At 39.5% G+C, this 19,617-nt stretch overlaps 1 protein-coding gene across 19 annotated transcripts in view; it reads right to left on the bottom strand.

The window, feature by feature from the left end:
- Positions 1–19,617, bottom strand: part of EHBP1 (EH domain binding protein 1) — a 346,207-nt gene that overhangs the window by 303,323 nt on the left and 23,267 nt on the right. For 12 of the 19 annotated variants that reach the window (XM_049115573.1, XM_049115565.1, XM_035721685.2 and 9 more), the window contains exon 2: positions 10,335–10,755. In XM_049115573.1, the coding sequence (XP_048971530.1) occupies positions 10,335–10,438 (104 nt within the window). In that variant the 5' untranslated portion in view covers positions 10,439–10,755. Of the gene's footprint in view, positions 1–10,334; positions 10,756–11,567; positions 11,754–11,887; positions 11,984–19,617 lie in introns of those variants that run through there. The other 7 variants (XM_025468958.3, XM_035721684.2, XM_049115570.1 and 4 more) reach the window with 4 other exon arrangements.

Genomic DNA, 19,617 nt, shown 5'->3' with positions numbered 1-19,617 from the left:
AAAAGTCCTCTTTGAATTAAGTTCTAAGAAAAGTCTCCGCAAAAGATTTTGGATATTTTCTTTAGCCAGAAGAAATATTATCTGAGTCAGTGTGCTTCCCTTTTTTGCCTCAGCTGCCAATAAACTCAGAACCAAGTCCAGTGTACAATGGTAACTCCTCTTAAGTGTCTGGTAACATGTACTCTCTACTTCTCTATGACTATCTCTGTTCTATTTATATCCCTAAATTAGTCAACATAGTGTTATTTTAAATTCTTAAGTGGATAAACTTTTGGACACAGGCAGAGTGTCAACTTATCAAGTGATAACTTCTTTGATTAAAGTCAATGTTTTTGACTGTTAACTGAGCTTTAAAGTCAACTTTTTAAGTGTTTTCTCATTTAAAAAGTACTTTTAAAATAACATTGGGGTTAATAACAAGAAATATTGGGATCCCTGGGTGACGCAGCGGTTTGACGCCTGCCTTTGGCCCAGGGCGCGATCCTGGAGACCTGGGATCGAGTCCCACGTCGGGCTCCCGGTGCATGGAGCCTGCTTCTCCCTCTGCCTATGTCTCTGCCTCTCTCTCTCTGTATGTGTGCCTATCATAAATAAATAAAAATTAAAAAAAAAATAACAAGAAATATTTTAATAGAACAAATTTACTAAAGAAAATCTTTAGGTACTAGTTAGCAAAGCTGCCTAAAAATATCACTATAAGAGTGATAAATAAGACAAATATAAACTAACATCCTGTTGTAATTTTATAGCTCCCATTTCATAAACTCAATTCTACTCCTATCATAAAATATGCAAAAATGTCTTGATGCAGAATATGAACATCCTTATTGAGCATTCAGTTCAAAAAGCTTGTGCAAGTTTTCCTTCAGTACACTAGACTATTTTTATAACATGCAGTGAACTACTTCAGTGGCTCTTTTGTTGAAATTTTCCACAAAATTAGAACAAACACATTTGATACATCAACAGCACATTTCTAGAAATGCCTAGTTTTAAGTTCCCTGAGCATCCAATTGCAAAACTAATGTGAAACTAATCTAAATTATAATAGAATGTCTTCACATAATCCCTTAAAATTTCATTTTAAAAATCAACCTTTAAAATATATAAACCAAAACTTGATACCAAATTAAGAGAATTTCACATTACTGAAAGATACAATGTACTAAAAATGAGTTCATTAGAAAACTCATGACAGGAAAAATTTAAAAAAAAATTTTTTTAATGAAAAATTGTCATAAAGAAATACATCATAAATATCATACATAGTCACCACAGGATACACACATACAAATGCTAGCAAACGAATTCTACTTTTGAGAATCCAATTAGTTTCCTTAGCCATTATTACTTATTTGAAGTGATCATTAAAAAGTAAACACACAAAAAAAATAAATAATAAAAAGTAAACAAAGTTATAAAACCATATGAACTGATTTTGCTACAGAAGCAATGTCATTCCTTTTTCCAAAAGACAAACTATTACCAAAACTTGGTTAATTTCAGCACAGTACTTCTTGATAGCATGCTCCCTGGTTTACTCCCACCGCTAGAGTCACTCCAAACTTCTGTGCTAGTTTGTCTTTCTCTAACACTCTTAAATGTTCAGGTTGTGGGACACCTGGGTGGCTCAGCAGTTGAGCATCTGCCTTAGACACAGAGTGTGGTCCTGGAGTCCTGGGATCGAGTCTCATATCAAGCTCCCTGCATGGAACCTGCTTCTCCCCCTGCCTGTGTCTCTCTACCTGTGTGTGTGTGTGTGTGTGTGTGTGTGTGTGTCTCATGAATAAATTAATAAAGTCCTAAAAAAAAAAGTTCAGGTTGTATTTTTCAGTCTTCTTACTTACCCTACCCTTTTGTCTAGATAGTTCTCTTCATCACTAACGGCTTAAATAATCAGATAAAGATAATAATAATAATGGGTAACATTTATTGATTGCTTACTATATGTCAGGCACTATTCTAACCACTTAACAGGATTATTTTATTTAATTGTCAAAACACCATCATGCTGCAAGCACTGTTAGTATCATCACCATTTTACAGAAGAAATAATAGGAGGTAATTTGTCCAAAGTCGCTCAGTCAGAAAATATGTATTTGTGTACATACACAGATATAAATGTTCCTTAAAGCTTTGTAAAGTTTCTTTAGGGACACCTGGGTGGCTCAGTTGGTTAAGTGTCTGCCTTCAGCTCAGGTCATGATCCCAGCAATCCTGGGATTGAGCCGCATCCAGCTCCCTGCTCTGTGGGGAGCCTGCTTTTCTCCCTCCTCTCTCCTGCTCTTCCCTCCTGTTCATGCTCTCTCTCGCTCTCTCACTCTCTCTCAAATAAATACATAAAATCTTTTTAAAAAATAAATAAAGTTTCTTTCTATAGGGCTGGAAGGCAGGCACAACAGACTCTCCTCTGTTGTTTGTTTTGTTTTAAGTAGGCTCCATACCCAGCATGGAGCCCAACTCAGGGCCAGAGATCAAGACCTGAGCTGAAATCAGGAGTTGGAAAATTACCCGCTTAAGCCACCCAGGCACCCCTAACCTATCCTCTATTCTTATGCAGTTAGACTATAATATATTAAACTAATAGTTTGTAGGATGGCCATAGAGAAGAGAGAAAGGTACTAGACTTTAAATTCCACAAACACTAGCTGCAAGTAACTCCAAATGACTTATTAGAGCAGAGGTCAGTAAACTTAATTTTTAAAAGGCCAGATAGTAAATATTTTAAACTCTGCAGCCACCCAGTCTATGTAGCAACTATTCAACTCTGTCATTTTTGTGTGACAGCAGCTATAGACAAATGGACATGGCCATATTCTAATAAAACTTTATTTACAACAGCTTGGACCAGGCCAAAGTCTGCCAACAATCTAAAGGCATACTGAATCTGGCGTGGAGGCAACCGTGATATAGGCACTACAATATCAAATTATGGCACACAGGGACTTCACTGTTTTCCTTAAATAACCTACTGCAATTCAACTTTTGTACAATTGAATTTCAGACAGAATAGATATTTAAAATCCAGATAAAATGTAACAGTTCCAGTTTTCAAAAAAAAAAAAAAATCAGTCCATAAAACATGAACATAAAATTACTAACAAAGTAACATATCAATTTATGACCTACTAAAATTAAATTTACCTTTGACAATTAATCACATAGAAAAGAAGCCTTTACTATTTCCTTTCAAGGAATAAGGTGTTCAAATTCACATAACTTGTAAAAGAAAATTCTACAAAGTAAAACTTTCTGCCTAATCTCTCCCCTCATTCATTAAGATTTTAGCGTCTGACTCTCTACCTTAACCATTTCTCCTCCAATTATTCTTAGCAACTTCAAGAGCCAGATATATTTTGTTCTACACTTCAGCCTGTAAATTCCTTGATCAACCTTTTCACTCCTCAAAATCTTTCCCTCCATTCCATCTCAATCACCATCTGCCATTGTCATACACTAACAGCTATAGTCATAGAGTACAAAAGATGGCCCATTCAAAATAGAAAACTTCACTTAATTAACAAAAAAAATTGAGGTATACTCCTATCTAATGTATATAGCATAATTAAAAACATATTGAAGATATGCGTTTTTTAAATTTTTCAAGATTTTATTTTTAAGCAATCTCTATTTAAACATCGAGCTGGAACTATAATCCTAAAATCAAGAGACATGCTTTACCAACTGAGCCAGCCAGGTGCCCCATGTGCTTATTTTTTTAAACTAAGAAAATGTGTTCCAAAGGAGGCCACCACCTTTATCTTGTCATTACCATTAACCACATCCTCCACAATCAATCTGACTCCCATCTCCCAGTTTTCTAGCTCATTTACTCATTAACAGAATCCCACCAACTATTCAACCTCTTTAGCATATCAAAATCATTATCCTCTTCACTTTTTCATTGACTATCCTATCTTTCATGTCCTTATATTCCTCCTTTTCCATTTCATACTCCATGGTTCATCACTATCATCATTCCGGTGCATTCACATTCCATTTCCTTGCCCTTCTTTCCCTCAGGTATATCTTCCTGACAAAATCCGTCCCTGGTTAAATCCAACTCTGCCTAACCTATGCCTGCACCCAAACAAAGAACATAGCTGAATTAAAATTTGCAAGCTGCTGGTTGCATTCACTTTAAACTTAGGACCACAAAGTTAAGAAAGTCCTCAGCACTACTCATCAATCCTTCTACATTTCCCCAATTCTCATTCTGATAATTTAATACCTACTCTCTTCTCAATCCTTCGACACCTCTTTCTGTCACCTCTCTCTTGGCTGATGACCTCTAATATTATGTCCCTGAGAAAACAGAGGCCAAAAGAAGAGAATGTCCACACCCTCCTGCACCAAATCTACCAATTTACCTCCTTCTCTACTCATGTCATCTGCCTCCCTCCTTATAACAATGAATTGTCCCTGCCTCTACTTGAGTCCAACCTTTCCACTTGTGTACCAGATCCAGTTCCTGTTCTTTCAGTCAAGGACTTTGAATAAGAGAAGTTACCTGCTCTCCCAGCACATCATCAGCTTTTCCTTCTTTACTGACCATTTCCATCAGCATTCCAATATGATGTAATATCTTCCATGTGAAAGATATATCTTGACCCATTGTCCCTCTCCAGCTACTACCTAGTTCCCATGTTTGTAGCAAAATTTTCATGAAAAGTGTCTGCACTGATCATATTCATCTCCTTTCCTCAAACCCAGTCTAATCATGTTTTTATCCCCACCTCTTTACTGAAACCATTTCTCAAAGTCACCAGTTTTCTTTTCACCTTGCCAAATCAACAAGCTCTCAACAGTATCTGACACAGTTAAATACCTCCTTCTTGATACATTCTGCACTCAGTTGCTTGGAGAGCACACTAATCTTCTAATCTTCCTCCTACTTTACTACAGCTTGTTTTTCAGTCTTCTTTGCTGGCTCTTCCTCTTCTTCCCTACCTCTCTATATGTTGAAGTGAACCAAGGCTTAGTCCTCAGTCTTCATAATCTATATTAACACCACAAAAGATTTCCTATAGTCCCATGGTTATATATTCTATCTATATACTAAGAGACTCCAAACTCTTCTCTCCCCTGACCTTGAGACTCTTAAAATTAACTGCTTAATTAAGATCTCCAGCTGAATGTCCCAAACTTTAAGAAAAGCAAAGCCAATTTTTTATTTCCCCTTTATGCCAAACCTTTTCTTCTCCAGGTGTTCCCCATCCATAGAATTAACATTACATTCACCAGCTTGTTTGGCAATCTCTCACTTTATATCACATCTAATCCATTATTAAGTCATGTCAACTATAATGTCAAAAAATTTATTTCCAGTGACACAGGTATTTACATTTGTCAAAACCTACTGAATTATATACACTTAAAATTGATGCATTTTATTGCATGCAAAAGTTTAAGTTGCACCTCAGTAAAGTGTGGTGGTAGTATATGTGTTACCTGAATATATCTGATCATTTCTCACCACCTCCACTACTACCTCCCTACTGCTACTCAGGCTACTGCCAATAGCCTTCTAACTAGTATTCCTGCTTCCATTTTCACACAAGACAATTCATATTCTACACAGCATCCAAAATAATCTTTTTTAAAATGTAAATCATATTACATCATTTCCTTGCTCAAATTTCTCCAGTTGCTTTCTATACACTTAAAATCCAAAAGCCCTTAGCACAACCTCAAGGCCATGCATTAACTTACCCCTATCTACTTCTCAGGCCACACCTTTTTATCATCTACCTACCCCTTGTTCTAGACACAATGACCTTCCAGACACTCCTAATTAAAAAAAAAAAAAAAGCTTGTGTCCAATTGTTTTTTTTAATGTACTTTAAAAGTAGGTTCTTTACTACTACTATGAAAGTTCTTTACTACTACTATGAAAGCGGATGTACCTCTATCTCACTCCATTAAATGGCCAATAGAGAAATGCTTGCTTTAGCCATCCAAAGAAGTGGATTTGATTGAGTACTTATGAATGTAATTTGGCCTTCATAAACTCAAGTTAATATTTAAAGTACATGCAACATTCTAATGTCCAACTGTAAAGCTAAATTGGGATCAGTTAAAGAGAGCCTGGAATATCAGATTAAAGAGTTTATATTTTATCTAACAGGCCAGCATCACAAAGTTAAGAACTAGCAAGAGCTGAGTTTTGTTGTTGTTGTTGTTGTTGTTGTTGTTGTTTTTGCTTTTCAAATCCTGAGATCACAAGGTTTGCAAAGAGGTGTGGAATAATAGAGAAAACGAGGAGTTACTTTAAGGGATACACATACATACACACACACACACACACACACATATCTTGTATTATCTATTTTTAAAATAAATTATAATTAAATTAAATATATGTTTAAAAAAAAGGAATTGTTACATGACATGGAAAGATTAGAAACAAATATGTTTGCCTTTCTGGGAGAAGTTTATAGTACTTTAAATACTTTTTTAATGCCATAACTGAGAATTAGATGAAATATAAAAACCTAAATAAAAATGTTCATATAGGTAGATGATAGAGACTCATATACAAAGTATAATATATACTCATCCATAATGGTTCACATCATATATTAGGTAGCTCCTACCAGAACTGAGTTCTGCAACCTAAATTATAACCACAACTTGCCAACTTTCAAGTAGTTTCCATAAATACCTGAATAACCACTGAGAGCTCATAAAATGGAAGACTTTTCTCAGACTCTAAAAGCCTGCAAATGATAAAGGAACCAACCAGGTAAGAAATAAACTAAGAAAAATGCACAGTCTCTCTCTCAAACTCATCTCCAATGGCCAGTCTCATTACTTGCCAAGAGCTTCATCAAATACGTGATTAATAATTAAATAACTTTGCGACAACAATAAGAGTAGGATATAAATCCCTATTATCTCCAAAGTTGCTAGAGCCTTAATGTGGCAATCAAGGAGTGATGAGGAACAGGACCTCACATTATAGTGCCCTTCTTTCAGATTAATGAAAGTCATTTTTGTTCCTGACCTAAGTTCTAGAACCACTACAACAAGAGAGAATCAGAAAGTTGACTCTATTGAACTAAAGAAACTCACACCCTGTCAGTCAGAGCAAAGGTGAAATACTGTAAGACACAACAGAGAAAAGAACTTTGAGAAAGCAAAAGCCCCAAATCCTCTAATCTACAGAATCCATCCTTTGATCAAAGGTAAAGTACTGTGAGTTTGCTCATGGCCTAGATCTAAAAAAATATCCTTAAACCCTTACCTTCATCCTGTTATCTGTCATGTCCAGGCTCATACCCCATGGCCATGACAACAGAACATGGGAAACATTCTCCTCTCCGTAATCACAGAAAGAACACATTCTCCCTTGAAAACCATATCCTGATTCCCATGACCCTCTTCCATCGACACATTATGCCTGTCCTGAACCTCTTGACAAGAGTTTCATCTTCGTTCCTTGAGTTTTAAATTCATGCAGAAGTCAGTGTATTCTGAATATACTTTATCCTGGAGTCATGAATGGACACTTAGGGAAGTTGAAAGCATTATTTTAAAACACTGCTTCTTAACCTCCAATATGCATACTAAAATGCAGATTCTGACTCAGTAGGTCTAGGGCAGGGTCTAAGAGTCAGCAGTTCTAACAGGAGGTCCAAGGTGTTGCAAATGTTCCTGCTTCTCAGAAAACATTTAAGTAGCAGGGTTCTAAAAGGTAATGGAACCTACATACACAGGTTACCTTCAAAGACACAATCCCAATGGAATGCTATCTGTTCTCTCTTTTTATAGTTTATTCCTTCATCTCTATATCAGATCTATTTTCTTATCCTTTTGATACTTGGAATTTATCTTCCATGTTATTACTATAAAATTGGAAATTCTAGAACATCTAAATGCTTCGTGTTAAAGCCATATCCTATCATAAAGATTTAATTTAATAGCTGTACCATAATGGCCATCCCAAAAAATGATCAATTCAACTATAACTGAGTTATATATATATACATATATAATATATAATTTATATATAATATATAATTTATATATAATTGAGTTAAACTTTTTCTTGCTTTCATATTGAAATATATTAACAATAACTTATACACTTCTCAAGGAAAAAAAAAATTCAGCAATACTGCAAACTATGGGGAAGAAACTGATTTTGTAACCAAAGAATCCTCTGATATGTTCTATATCCCTTTTAAAAAGAGACTCAACTTTAACCATCTTAAAGTTGATACTTCAGTATACTCTCAGTTAAAAAAAACTTGTAATGAGGATCTTCCTCATTTCCTCGTTTGGTTAGTGTACCCATTCTTCCAAACCAGAAACCTGGGGGTCATCTAGACCTTTCCCTCTCTCTCACCCCCATCTTTCCAGACCCCTGACGAAAATGTTCACCAGGTCCTATCCATCTTGTGTCCTAAGTGTTCCTTCAGTCTATTCTCTCCATTACCTGCGTTCTACCTTAGTCTAAGCCTTTTCTCTCACCTTACCTACTGCAACAGTAGGCAGCCATCACTGCCTCCAGTCACCCTTTTCACTATGATCCTTACTCCACACTATCATCCAAGTGATTTTTCCAAAATGCAAACCTAATGTATCTTCTGCTCAAAACCTTTCACTGTGTTCCTCTCCCCATCACCCACAGGATAAAATCCACATACAGTAGTCCAAGCACATAACTTTCCATGATTGGAATCCTGCCTGCCTCTCTAACATCATATCCCACTGCACTACCCCCATACTGCACCTTAAGCCTCATTATTAACAAATGACACTGCTTGAATTTCCTGCACATCCCATGTTATTTAACTCCCCCATACTTTTTGCATAGGCTGTCTAGAATATCCTTCATTTCTTTCCCCTTAACCTCCCGGCCAACTACTATGAATCTTTCAAAACCCAACTCAGATCCCAGGAAGCCATCCCAAGACCTTACCCTCTACCCTTAAAGAATTGTTTCCTCCACTATCAACTCTGTAAGTGGTAATGGCATTTCTTGGGCATTTACTGTGCCTCACACTGTTCCAAGCATTTTATATGCATTAACTCATTTGATCTTCACAATAACTTTTCCTATGAAATGGTACCATTTTTTTCTTTGGCAGATAAGAAAACTAAATCCCAGAGAAGTAAAAAACCTGTCTGCAAGGATAACCAACTGTTAAATGATGGAGACATATTAAAATCACACATATTTGTACTATTGTACCTATCATAGTGAATTTATTTTCATGACTGTCATTAACCTGGACTGGGAGCTCCTTGAAGGTGGGGATTATGTCACATTCAATTCTAAAGCCACAATGCCTAGTGTAAAGTAGGTAATCAGTGCATGCATCTCTTGAATTGCATGTAAAATAACACTCCTAACAATTAAGTCCAAGAGCAAAGTATTCAGAAACTAGTTTCCCACCATTCAAATATGCTTTAAGAGTTCTAAAATAGAGTAGGTTATTTTTTTCATCTAATAAAAAAGGATGTTAAAAAGAGAGGCAATATAGACAAGAGACAACAGTCCTTATGGACAACGAAATGGACTTATTTTTGCAGTAATACTACTTAAACACTGTGATAAATCAAAACCCAAAGGACTACTTGCTTAACATTAACTCTTTTTTCTCTTACTAAATAAGAATTGTTGCTTCCCATTCAAGACAGTGAAAAGAAAGCCCTAAATTTACTTTGCTCAAGTAGAAAGAAGCAAATCATAGGCCAGAACTACTAATTGCTTCCTTAAGTCTGGCCAAGAAATGTATCCCATTAGGCAATTAAAATAAAATACAGTTGCCTGACTAAGCATATAACAAAAGAATTTCTAAGGCTGTATGGACTGGCATTCCATTATTCAAATAATGAAAAATTATTTGTTTTAAGCCAAGAAAAATGAAAAGTCAAGAACAAAATAAAATAGATCACCACCACCCCGCAAGAATACAGATTTTCTCTAACTCTATCAAAACACGTTACAATCATACTTATGCACATGTTCTCAATTTTCAATAGCACTCCCTGTATCTCCTTCAAATTGTAAAAAAATAAAATAAAAAATAAAAGTTATGCCTAACACTAATGATGAAAGACCTCGAGACTAAATCTACTATACTTAGTAAGCTCTCACAGTGATAGTCCTCCGAGCCATAGTGAAGTGCAATAATTAAAACCCACAGGGATGGTACCAGCAGCAACAGTGCACACCACAATACTTGTTAAGAGTCCTTGGTTCCCTGCCCAGCTTGTACACACTCTCTGCACTACAGAAAGGTGAACCTGCTGTCAGAAGCGGCGGACTTTAGGCCACAGCGAGTTCAGGCCACAGCAAACGCTTGACCCCAGGTATAGCTTACCATTTCTTGGTACACTCAACCATCAACTCCTGGTAGGAGGCCACAAACTGGAACTTGGATGCATGTTTTCCCACACGCTGCAGTCTCTTCCAAACTGAAGCCATGATGATCCGTCAACTGGAGCAGTTCTAGGTCAGCCAGACAGTGGCTTTAACAAAGCAGAGGGCCCAAAGCAGAGGAGCTTTGCATGTATGTCCTGTACTTTAGAAGAAGAAAAAAAAAAAAAAACTCAACTACAACTTGAAATGATGTTGGGGGTCCATAAGTCTTCTCCCTGTTTCACGGGGTAAATCCCATCTCAGATGAATGGCCCAGGCGAGAACAGTATGATACACATGACAGGATGAATGAGAGGAGGTTCCCTCATGGAGACATCACCATTCCACCTCAGGGGGGGCTATATGCTGTGTATTCCGGAGGGCTGAAAAGCAAAACAAAGAGAGAAAAATATGAGAGAGAGGCATGGGGAGTGACTAACCACCCGTGTTAGATAACACTGCAACAGACAACCTCAGCTCTCCCCGCAGGTTCTTTTTTTTTTTTTCTTCAAACAATGAAACAGAACACCAACCTCAAATGCCAGTAACATCAAGGATGCGAGCCATCAGGGGAGAAATTACGGTCCACGCCGAGGACCGTGGAGCAACAACACATCAGGTGATCAGCATCGACCGACCACCGAGAAACGCCAAGTCCGGGGCCCTACCACCTCCCCCCCCACCCCCACCCCTCCTCCGAGCATCGCGGAAGGGCGAGTAGAGCGGGAAAGTCTGGGGGATGCTGTTTCACGTCCACCGCCAGTCAGAGGGAGGAGTGGTAACATTTTAAAATAAACTTTGTTTTTCAGCCGATAATGAATAGCCTCCAGTCGCTGGGATGTGCGCTTGGAACGCAGCAAGCAGCGAGGAGGAACGCCGTTGTTCGGCCGGAGGGGGGAACGGATGGGGACGGGGGAGTGGAGGGAAATCTCCCGGCCCCAGGCCACTCGGGCTCGCCACCTTCGCTGCCGACCGGAGGGAAGTGGAAACTCCTGCCTGGGCGCGCAGCACGGGCCGGCGGGGCGAGGGCACGCTGCGGGGGGCGCTGCCTCCCTCCGCCTCCCAGGGGCACGGCCCGCCCGAGCCCGGACCCCCGGGCCGCCGCCGTCCCTGTCACCCGGCCGGTGCCACAGACCCCAGCCCGCTCCCGAGCCCCGGCCGCGCCGCACGCCCGCTCCCGCCCCCCTCCTCACACCTCTAATCCCGCTGTCGGGCTGGGTCTGGCCCGCTTCCCTCCTCAGCGCCGCTCCTCCGTCGCCGCCGCAGCAGCAGCCGCCGCCGCCGCCACCGAGTCCTCCATCCCCGCCGGAGCCACATGGAACAGCCGAGCCAGCCGCGGCGCTCGCGGGAGCCGGGGTCCGCGGCCCCTCAGGCGGACGGCGCGCCTCACGCCCGCCCCCTCCCGGACGGAGTCGCCCCGCGACCGGCCCCCACCCTACAAAACCCTGCCGGAGCCGCCGCTCACAGCCCAGCACCCCCTCCCCCGCCTTCCTCCTCCGCCACCATCATCATTACCTCCCCCGCCGCGCCTCTCACACTAACCCTACCCACGGCGGCTCAACCTCAGTCCGCCCCGCCGCCATTGGCCGGGCCCCGCGCGCGCCCCGCCCACCTCGGGGGACGGGCCTTTCAGGGCTGGGGGCACCTCATTGGCCGAGCCGGATGCCCGTCAACGGAGGCTCCACCCCCTAGCTCTGGAGCTTTTTTTTTTTTTTTTAAACCCCCCCCCCCCCCCCCCCCCAGCAGGAACGCGGCGCACTGTCTACCCTTCTTTAAAAAAAAAAAATTGGAGCCGGCCCCCAGGGACGATCCCGCCCACCCCTCTGATTGGCTGGCAGAGGGACACGGTAGGCGGGAGCAGTAGGGAGTGTTTATGGTGAACTGGAAGACGGTTGCTCACGGCGCCTGTCCGTCAAGGCGCGCTGGTGCCGGGCGGGGTTTCTGGCTGGGGTCCGGGCAAGCAGAGCCGGGCGGGCTGCGCTGCCGCTGCGGCCGGGGTGGCTGCTGGGGTTTTCTCTCCTGGCCTCTGCTCTCCCCACCCTAGGAGCTGGGTGCGCCTTCCCCTCCGCCACTAGCAACCAGTGTGTTTGCGCACACAGCCCTGGTGCCACCCGATTCCTCCTGTGCCACCAGCTCCTTCCCCTGACACGCTGAAGTCAGGACCCTGCCAACCCACTGACATTCAGTCTGCTGGTCCTCAACGGGGTACGATAAGCTGAGCTGGAAAACTAAATGTTGACGGTGCAATTTCTTCTTGCTCTGATTCTTCAACATTTCTTTGAATCTTGGTTTCTTTTCCTCGCTCTGGTCTTCTTCTCCTTGTAAATGATTCCAGAGTGGCCGGCATAGCAAAAGGGTGGTTATAGGCAAAGCAGGGGATGAAATGACCTAAGGAGAGTGTGAGGGCAGGGGCTCTTAACCTTTTCAAAAGAGCCAAGGAGCCTTTTGAGAATAGGAGGAAAGCTATAAACACTAACCCAAGGAGGGTAATACATCCTATCATGAAACACAGAAATTTGCTTTTAATTTTAGGTAGATGGAAAAAGAGAAAGAAAGAAAAGAAGAAAAGAAAGAAAACAAAACAAAAACAAAAACAAAAAAAAGAAAACAAAAGAAAAGAGAAAGAAAGAAAAGAGAAAGAGAGAGGAAGGAAGGAAGGAAGGAAAGAAGGAAGGAAGGAAATAATTTTAGGTAGTTCGCAGACCTATTGGTGTAAGGAAGGCAGAAAATGATTTAGGGGAATAAGCAGAGTAAAGTGGAAAAGAGACTGAGGAGGAATGGTCAGAGAAGTAGGAGCACCTTATAAGCAATCAGCATAGAGTTTGAAAAAAGAGAGGGTAGCTAATGTGAAAAGAAAACAAGCAAGTGAGTTCCTGGAAACAATTAAGGGCCATTGTTAATCTTAGGAAGGATGGAGAGCAGAGAGCATGGACAAAGCTTGAAAGATATCAGGGTCTAGGGAAGGATTCTTTGAAGGACAGGGCAGGAGGGCAATGGTGAGAATTGATCCCATCTATAGACACAAGGAGAGCGAGAGAGAAAGGAGAGACAGATTGAAGAATCAGGAGAGATGGGGAGACAGACTGAAGGCTGGAATCCAGTATCTAATTCTATTTCCACTTCCAATAAAGGAAGAGATTCTAATAATACCACAAGAACACAATGTGCATTTAACAGGAAAGGACATAGATATTGTTTATTTTGCTACAGTCTTAATTTTAAAATATTAAGATAACCATAATATTTATATTGATTCTTATTCTCCATGCATCTTAGAGTTCTCAAGTGTCCTTCCTGAGTGGTTTACTAAGTCACTACAACCTACAGCCATTATGATCTCATATAGTGATATATTCTGCATCATTAACAGACTTTAAGCATATGGTTTTTTTTAATGATTAATTTATAGAAATGGTCATATACTATTTTAATCTAAGTTGCCCTTCAGGAACAACCCACGTGATAATCAGGAGAGTTTTGCATCCTAATTATTACTGTTCTTCAGAACTTTTCAAACTTTCTTATGTGATCAACCTGGTTTCATTTAATACTCTTTCTCATCCTCAAAAAAAAAGAAAGAAAGGAAAAGAGAGAGGGGCTTTATTGTAAAGAAATTATCTTAAAAGCAATCAGTTTTGGGGTGCCTGCATACCTCAGTCAGTTACATCCAACTCTTGGTTTTGGCTCAGTTTATAATCTCAGGGTTTTGAAATCCAGCCCTACATCTGGCTCTGCGCTCAGTGGGAAGTCTGCTTGAGATTTTCTCTCTCTGTCCCTCTGCCTCTAGTCCTCCCCCAACACCAACCCCCTGAATGCACTCTCTCTAAATAAATGTTAAAAAAAAACAAACCAACAGTTTTAAATATATGTCTTTCTTTTGGGAAAGAAGAAGAAAAAGAACAAGGAGAAGACAGAGTATATAGGAGCCCTGGAAAATCTTTCTCAAGAGACTGACAAAGGGTTGGGTTGTTTTTTTTTTTTTTAAGATTTTATTTACTCATGAGAGAGAAGCAGAGGGATAGGGAGAAGCAGGCAGGGAGCCTGATGTGGGACTCCATCCCAGGACATTGGAATCACAACCTGAACCAAAGGCCACGCAGGTGCTCAGGCAAAAAGTTTCTTATAAGACAGCTTTTCCTGGATGTAAACTCTTCTTTTTTAATTCTAGCCAGGTAGATAAGAAGAGACCAAGGTTCAAAATGAAGTAATTAATGGGGCACCTGGGTGGCTCAGTCGGTTAAACGTCTGACTCTTGATTTTGGTTCAGGTCATGATTTCAAGAACCTTGGATCAAGCTGCATGTCAGGCTCTCCACCCAGTGGGGAGTCTGCTTGTCTCCCTCTCCTCACTCTGTCTCTCTCTCCCTCTTTCAAATAAATAAATAAATCTTAAAAAAAAATAAAAGAAATAATTAAGACTAGACCTTGACATTATTCTGCCGCTAAGCTCAAGTTCATAGGCTGGCTCCTTGAGTCTCCACCAGTTACTTTTTCTCTCATAACTTTTTTTTTAATAACTTGTCTGCTAACTAAATTTATTGAAGAATCTTCCATATCCACTATCTTATGATTTTTTCATCTGCTTAGCTGAAAATTGTTGAAAACAACTGAGTATTGATCATATAAATGCTATGAATAGTACATAAAAGATACGATCTCTATTCTGAAAAGAGTTTTCAGAAACAGCTACTCAACATGCGTGCAAGAAAAGAACACAAATTACATAACCTCTCTGAGTCTCAGCTTCTTATTCTGTCAAACAAATATCCATGCCTGCCTTTCTGGGATGTTGAGAAGATGAAAGATATGTAGGTAAAGTACTTGATACATAGTAAAGTTAATAAATGTTTATTAATAATACACACCATTGTGTTTGTTTCATAAACAGTCAAGAGGAAAACAGCCAGACCTGCAAGAATACTTGGGCAATACTTAGTTGCTACTAAAAATAGCTACCTCAGGACTAAAGAAAAAGTGCATTGAACATTATTCCTCTTCCCCTGACTCAGTGATTACCAAGAATGGAAAACCAATATGGTTATGTGGACTCAAAATTTTATAATAATTACTAGTATTCATTTACCTTCAATCCTCATGACCACTTTTCACACTATATATTAGCTGAGATCTTTAGGCCCCCTTCTTTCTACCTACCAGTGTATACATCCTTCTGACTCTCTCCCCTTCCACAGGGGAACTGCACTTCAAACTCTTTCTATCCCCTGTTTATTCAGGTCTTGATTTATCATTTCCTTCCATCTCAGGCTTACTCTGCATGTAATAGACCTGTGGATGTATGTTACTTTGATGGTGCTGTTCATTTGACCCAGTTGTTGAGTACAAAATTGTATAGGTGTCTTACTTAAGAGAAGATTCAACATTTAAAATAATTTCAAAAAAAATAAAGTTTTGCTTTTAAATATCATCAAGCTCACAGTGAAGATAGACTATGAAGAAGTGGAAAATGCCTTCCCAAAACTTTCAATCTTCTTTGCCATGACAATTTTGAAATTATAGAAATTATTCTCCACACAGCAGCTTTGCTAGTCATTGTTTCAGAAACCTTCAAAATGGAGATTCTAGTCTATGAAATGCAACCAAAGGCTTGAATTATTATCATTCCTGGTGATAAAAATTTTTATATTTAGGTTTTACAGTTTTTGCAGTAAAAATTGTCAGGGTATTATTGCAGGATTTAACTACTAATAGAACTTATCTGTGCCTTAGTCATAGTAATGAGATTTACTCCCAATAATAGCACTGCAGGCTTTTGCATTGTTTTCCAGTTACCATAGCAGTTAGACTATATACAACATTACTGCAATTTTTAACTGCTAATGAAATTATTTCTTTTTAAAAAAGATTTATTTATTTATTTGAGAGAGAGAAACAGCATGAGGGGAGGGGCAGAGGGAACGGGAAAATCTCAAGCAGGCCCTACGCCAAGCATGGAGACCAATAAGGGGCTTGATATCATGACCCTGAGATCATGACCTGAGCCAAAATCAAGAGTCAGATGCTTAACCTACTGAGCCACCAGGCCAACCCAAAATTATTTCTTTTAAGCCCATAGTAAACAAATTTACTCCTAGCAATCCTACAGCAATTCATATGTCCTAAAAAAAAAAAAAAAAAAAAAAACTCACTATGGGAGGTTAATACTTTAAAAATACTAACTGATGCTTTCCGTAGTATTTATTTGTTCAGGTACCTCTTTTTATCCTATGGCCTTTCTCTTCCTAGACTCCACCCTAATACACTCTCAGTGTCAAACCTATCCTCATGTAGGCTGGTCTTTGCTCATTGTTTCAGCAAAGGAATATAACAAAATGCAGAGAAATGGGCAATTTCCCCCTCATTTTTGAGTTTCAAAATCCCAGCCCTTTAGGGAGTAATGAAATGGATCCTTTAAGAGACCCACACTGTTCAGTATGATAACCTCTAGCCGCAGGTGACTATTGAACACTTAATATATGGCTAGTTCAAATTGAGATGTGCTGTAAGTAAAAAATACACACCAAAATAAGTAAATAAATAAAATAAAATACACACCAATTTCAAAGACTTAGCATATAAAATCAGAATGGAATATATATTATTAATAATTTTTATATTGATTATGTGTTGAACTTATAATATTTTTTTATATATTGAGTTAAATATAAGACACAGCAAATGAATTCCACCTGTTACTTTGCTTTTTTAATGTGACTGCAGGAAAAATTTAAATTATACATGTGGCTCACATTATATCCCTATTGGACAGTGCTGCTATAGACAATAGTAGAACTTCCTCTTATAAAGATGAGAAATGGATTTCCTCAGCTGGAAGTGGAAGAAGAGTTGGGAGGAAAGTATTGAGAAACTAGATGTTGGTGGGTCCCTGGGAATAAGACTTACTGCACTATTCTCTATTCTGGCATAAGCCATGGAGAGGGGCAACTGAAATAGCAGGATCTATCTATGGGATCTGAGAGCAGGGAGAGATAACTTAACTTTTTTGTTTTGTTTTGTTTTTGTTTTTGTTTTGCTTGATAGGGCTAGAGGGAGAAGGCAAGACCCTAAAGAAAAGAAAAGCTGAACTGTATGTATAATTCAGCCAAGACTTTAAAGTACAGTTCAGTAGAACTTTCTGTGATGAACAAAATGTTCTATACCTGACTGTCCAATATAGTAGCCTCTAGCCACTTGGGGCTATTGAGCCCTTGACATGTGGCTAGTGTAACTGAGAAACTGGAGTGTGAATATTTAATCTTCATTAATTTAAATTTAAATAGCTACATGTGGCTAATAGCTACCATAACTGCCAATGAAGCCTTACATAGTACCATGAAGGTTCTGGAAACCTAATATGATGATTTCCAGACCCCAAGAAGGGTACAGAGGAAATGGAAACCACCAGGCCTAAAGAGGCCTTGCTGATAGACCCAGATTGACCAAGCAGCAATCTATGGGGACTCCTGCAATTGAGAAAGGATGCAGACAGAAACCTCGGGGGAGCCACCATGGTAGAGGAGGAGCAAGGATCAAGTGCTCTATCCTCTTCCTCTGACACTCCGATACTGTGTAAACCCCCACAGTTTAGATGCAGTTCCTGCCAAATTGACTACAATTAAGTGTCTGCCACCCCTTGTGATGTCAGAGCTTGGAATAGAAATTGAGTTGAGTTACAGAAAAATGAAATCATGCTTCTTGCAAACCTGAATTTTTTTTATTGGGATTTGTAACTGCTAAAACCTCAAGTAATAATTCTAACAAAGTACTTAGAACTTAATATTTATTCTTTTAAAAAATAGACTTTTTTTTTTCTATCTCAGGACCCAAGATCTTTTGTTGACATGAAAGCATAGAAAAGCTGCATCAGAAAACTATCTTTTAGGTTACGTTGGGGGTGGGGTGCAGTTGGTTAAGTGCCAGACTCTTGGTTTCGGCTCAGGTTGTGATCTCAGGGTAGTGAGATCAAGCCCCATTGTGGGCTCCACACTCAGTGTGGAGCCTGCTTGACTCTCTCTCCCTCTTCCTCTGTCTCTCTCCCCAAGATCCCTCTCTTCTTCTCTCTCTGGTGCTTGCTTTCTCTCAAATAATAAAAAAGAAAAGAAAACTATTTTTCAGCTATAAGAGAGTGTCCTTTCAAGAAATTGTTTCTATGCTAGCTTCCCATGAATAAATCTTTGCAGTTAGCCATAATGAACCTTTGCACATTGAATCTGAGATGACACTAATTCCAGGATCTAATTTATATGCTAAAAAAACAATTTTGTCCAGTTCCTTAGCATAATCCAGTTAGGAAAGGCTAACCTGGGCCTAGTTGGTAGAGACAGAGGAGCATCCTTAACTGCCATGAAATTCAGATAGAGACAGAAACAAGTCTATAGAAAGCATCCTCTGGTGATTCAGTAGGCCAGTCTCCTATTGTTAATCTGGAGCAAGAAATCCTCAAGAATTATTACAGGCATTGAAGATATTCAAAATGTAGCAATAACACCACAGAGACATTAACCATTTGAATGGATGATAGCCATAAACCATTGGCCCCACTATCCTATTGTGGATCAGCTAAATACAAGTCCTGACCCTAGAGTACACTTGCTGGTCTGCACCATCCTCTCTTCTGACCTTTCAAATTACTTGAGGGATGGTGATGTGCCAGTGCACAAAGACTGTGTATATCAAGGTAAGTGTAATTATGAGATCTTTACACATCACAAATAAATGGACCATTACCAGAAGTATTGCAGCAAAGGTTTGAGTTGGAAGTAAGAACCCTTTCTGAGAAAGTTTTTGCTAAATTCAATTAATTTATCTCCTATAAAGTCAGTACGTATTCTTGACCAAGGTCTAGTGGTCATTTCCCATAAAATGTTGAGTCTTTGATGAATCATAAAAAGTAAACTGACCTCTGCTGCTTCTATGTTTTCAAAAACTGGAATAAATGCCAGGTAACCAGATAAAGCATCCAACCAGTGTTTTCCTCTGAATAATTCCTGGATGACTATATTTAGTGTGAACAAGATAATAAAATTAACATCTTCTGAAATAATAAGGTTAGACAGGAGAGGCAAAGAAAAGCAGTAGGAATTCACAATCTGGGAGGGCACTGAGTACCCGCCATGTAGTATTAAATCAGAGCATTTCCATCTCAAACAGTGGGAGAAAAAAAAAAAAAAAAAAAAAAAAACAGCAGCCAGCTGAAATCAAGCAGAACCCTACTTACCAGGGCACTAAGAATGGACCAAAGGAAAGCAG

Source organism: Canis lupus, chromosome 10, assembly GCF_003254725.2.
Source record: "Canis lupus dingo isolate Sandy chromosome 10, ASM325472v2, whole genome shotgun sequence".
Classification (NCBI taxonomy): domain Eukaryota; kingdom Metazoa; phylum Chordata; class Mammalia; order Carnivora; family Canidae; genus Canis; species Canis lupus.
The sequence above is the reverse complement of the archived record's forward strand: the minus strand, read 5'-3'. Positions and strand labels throughout refer to the sequence as shown.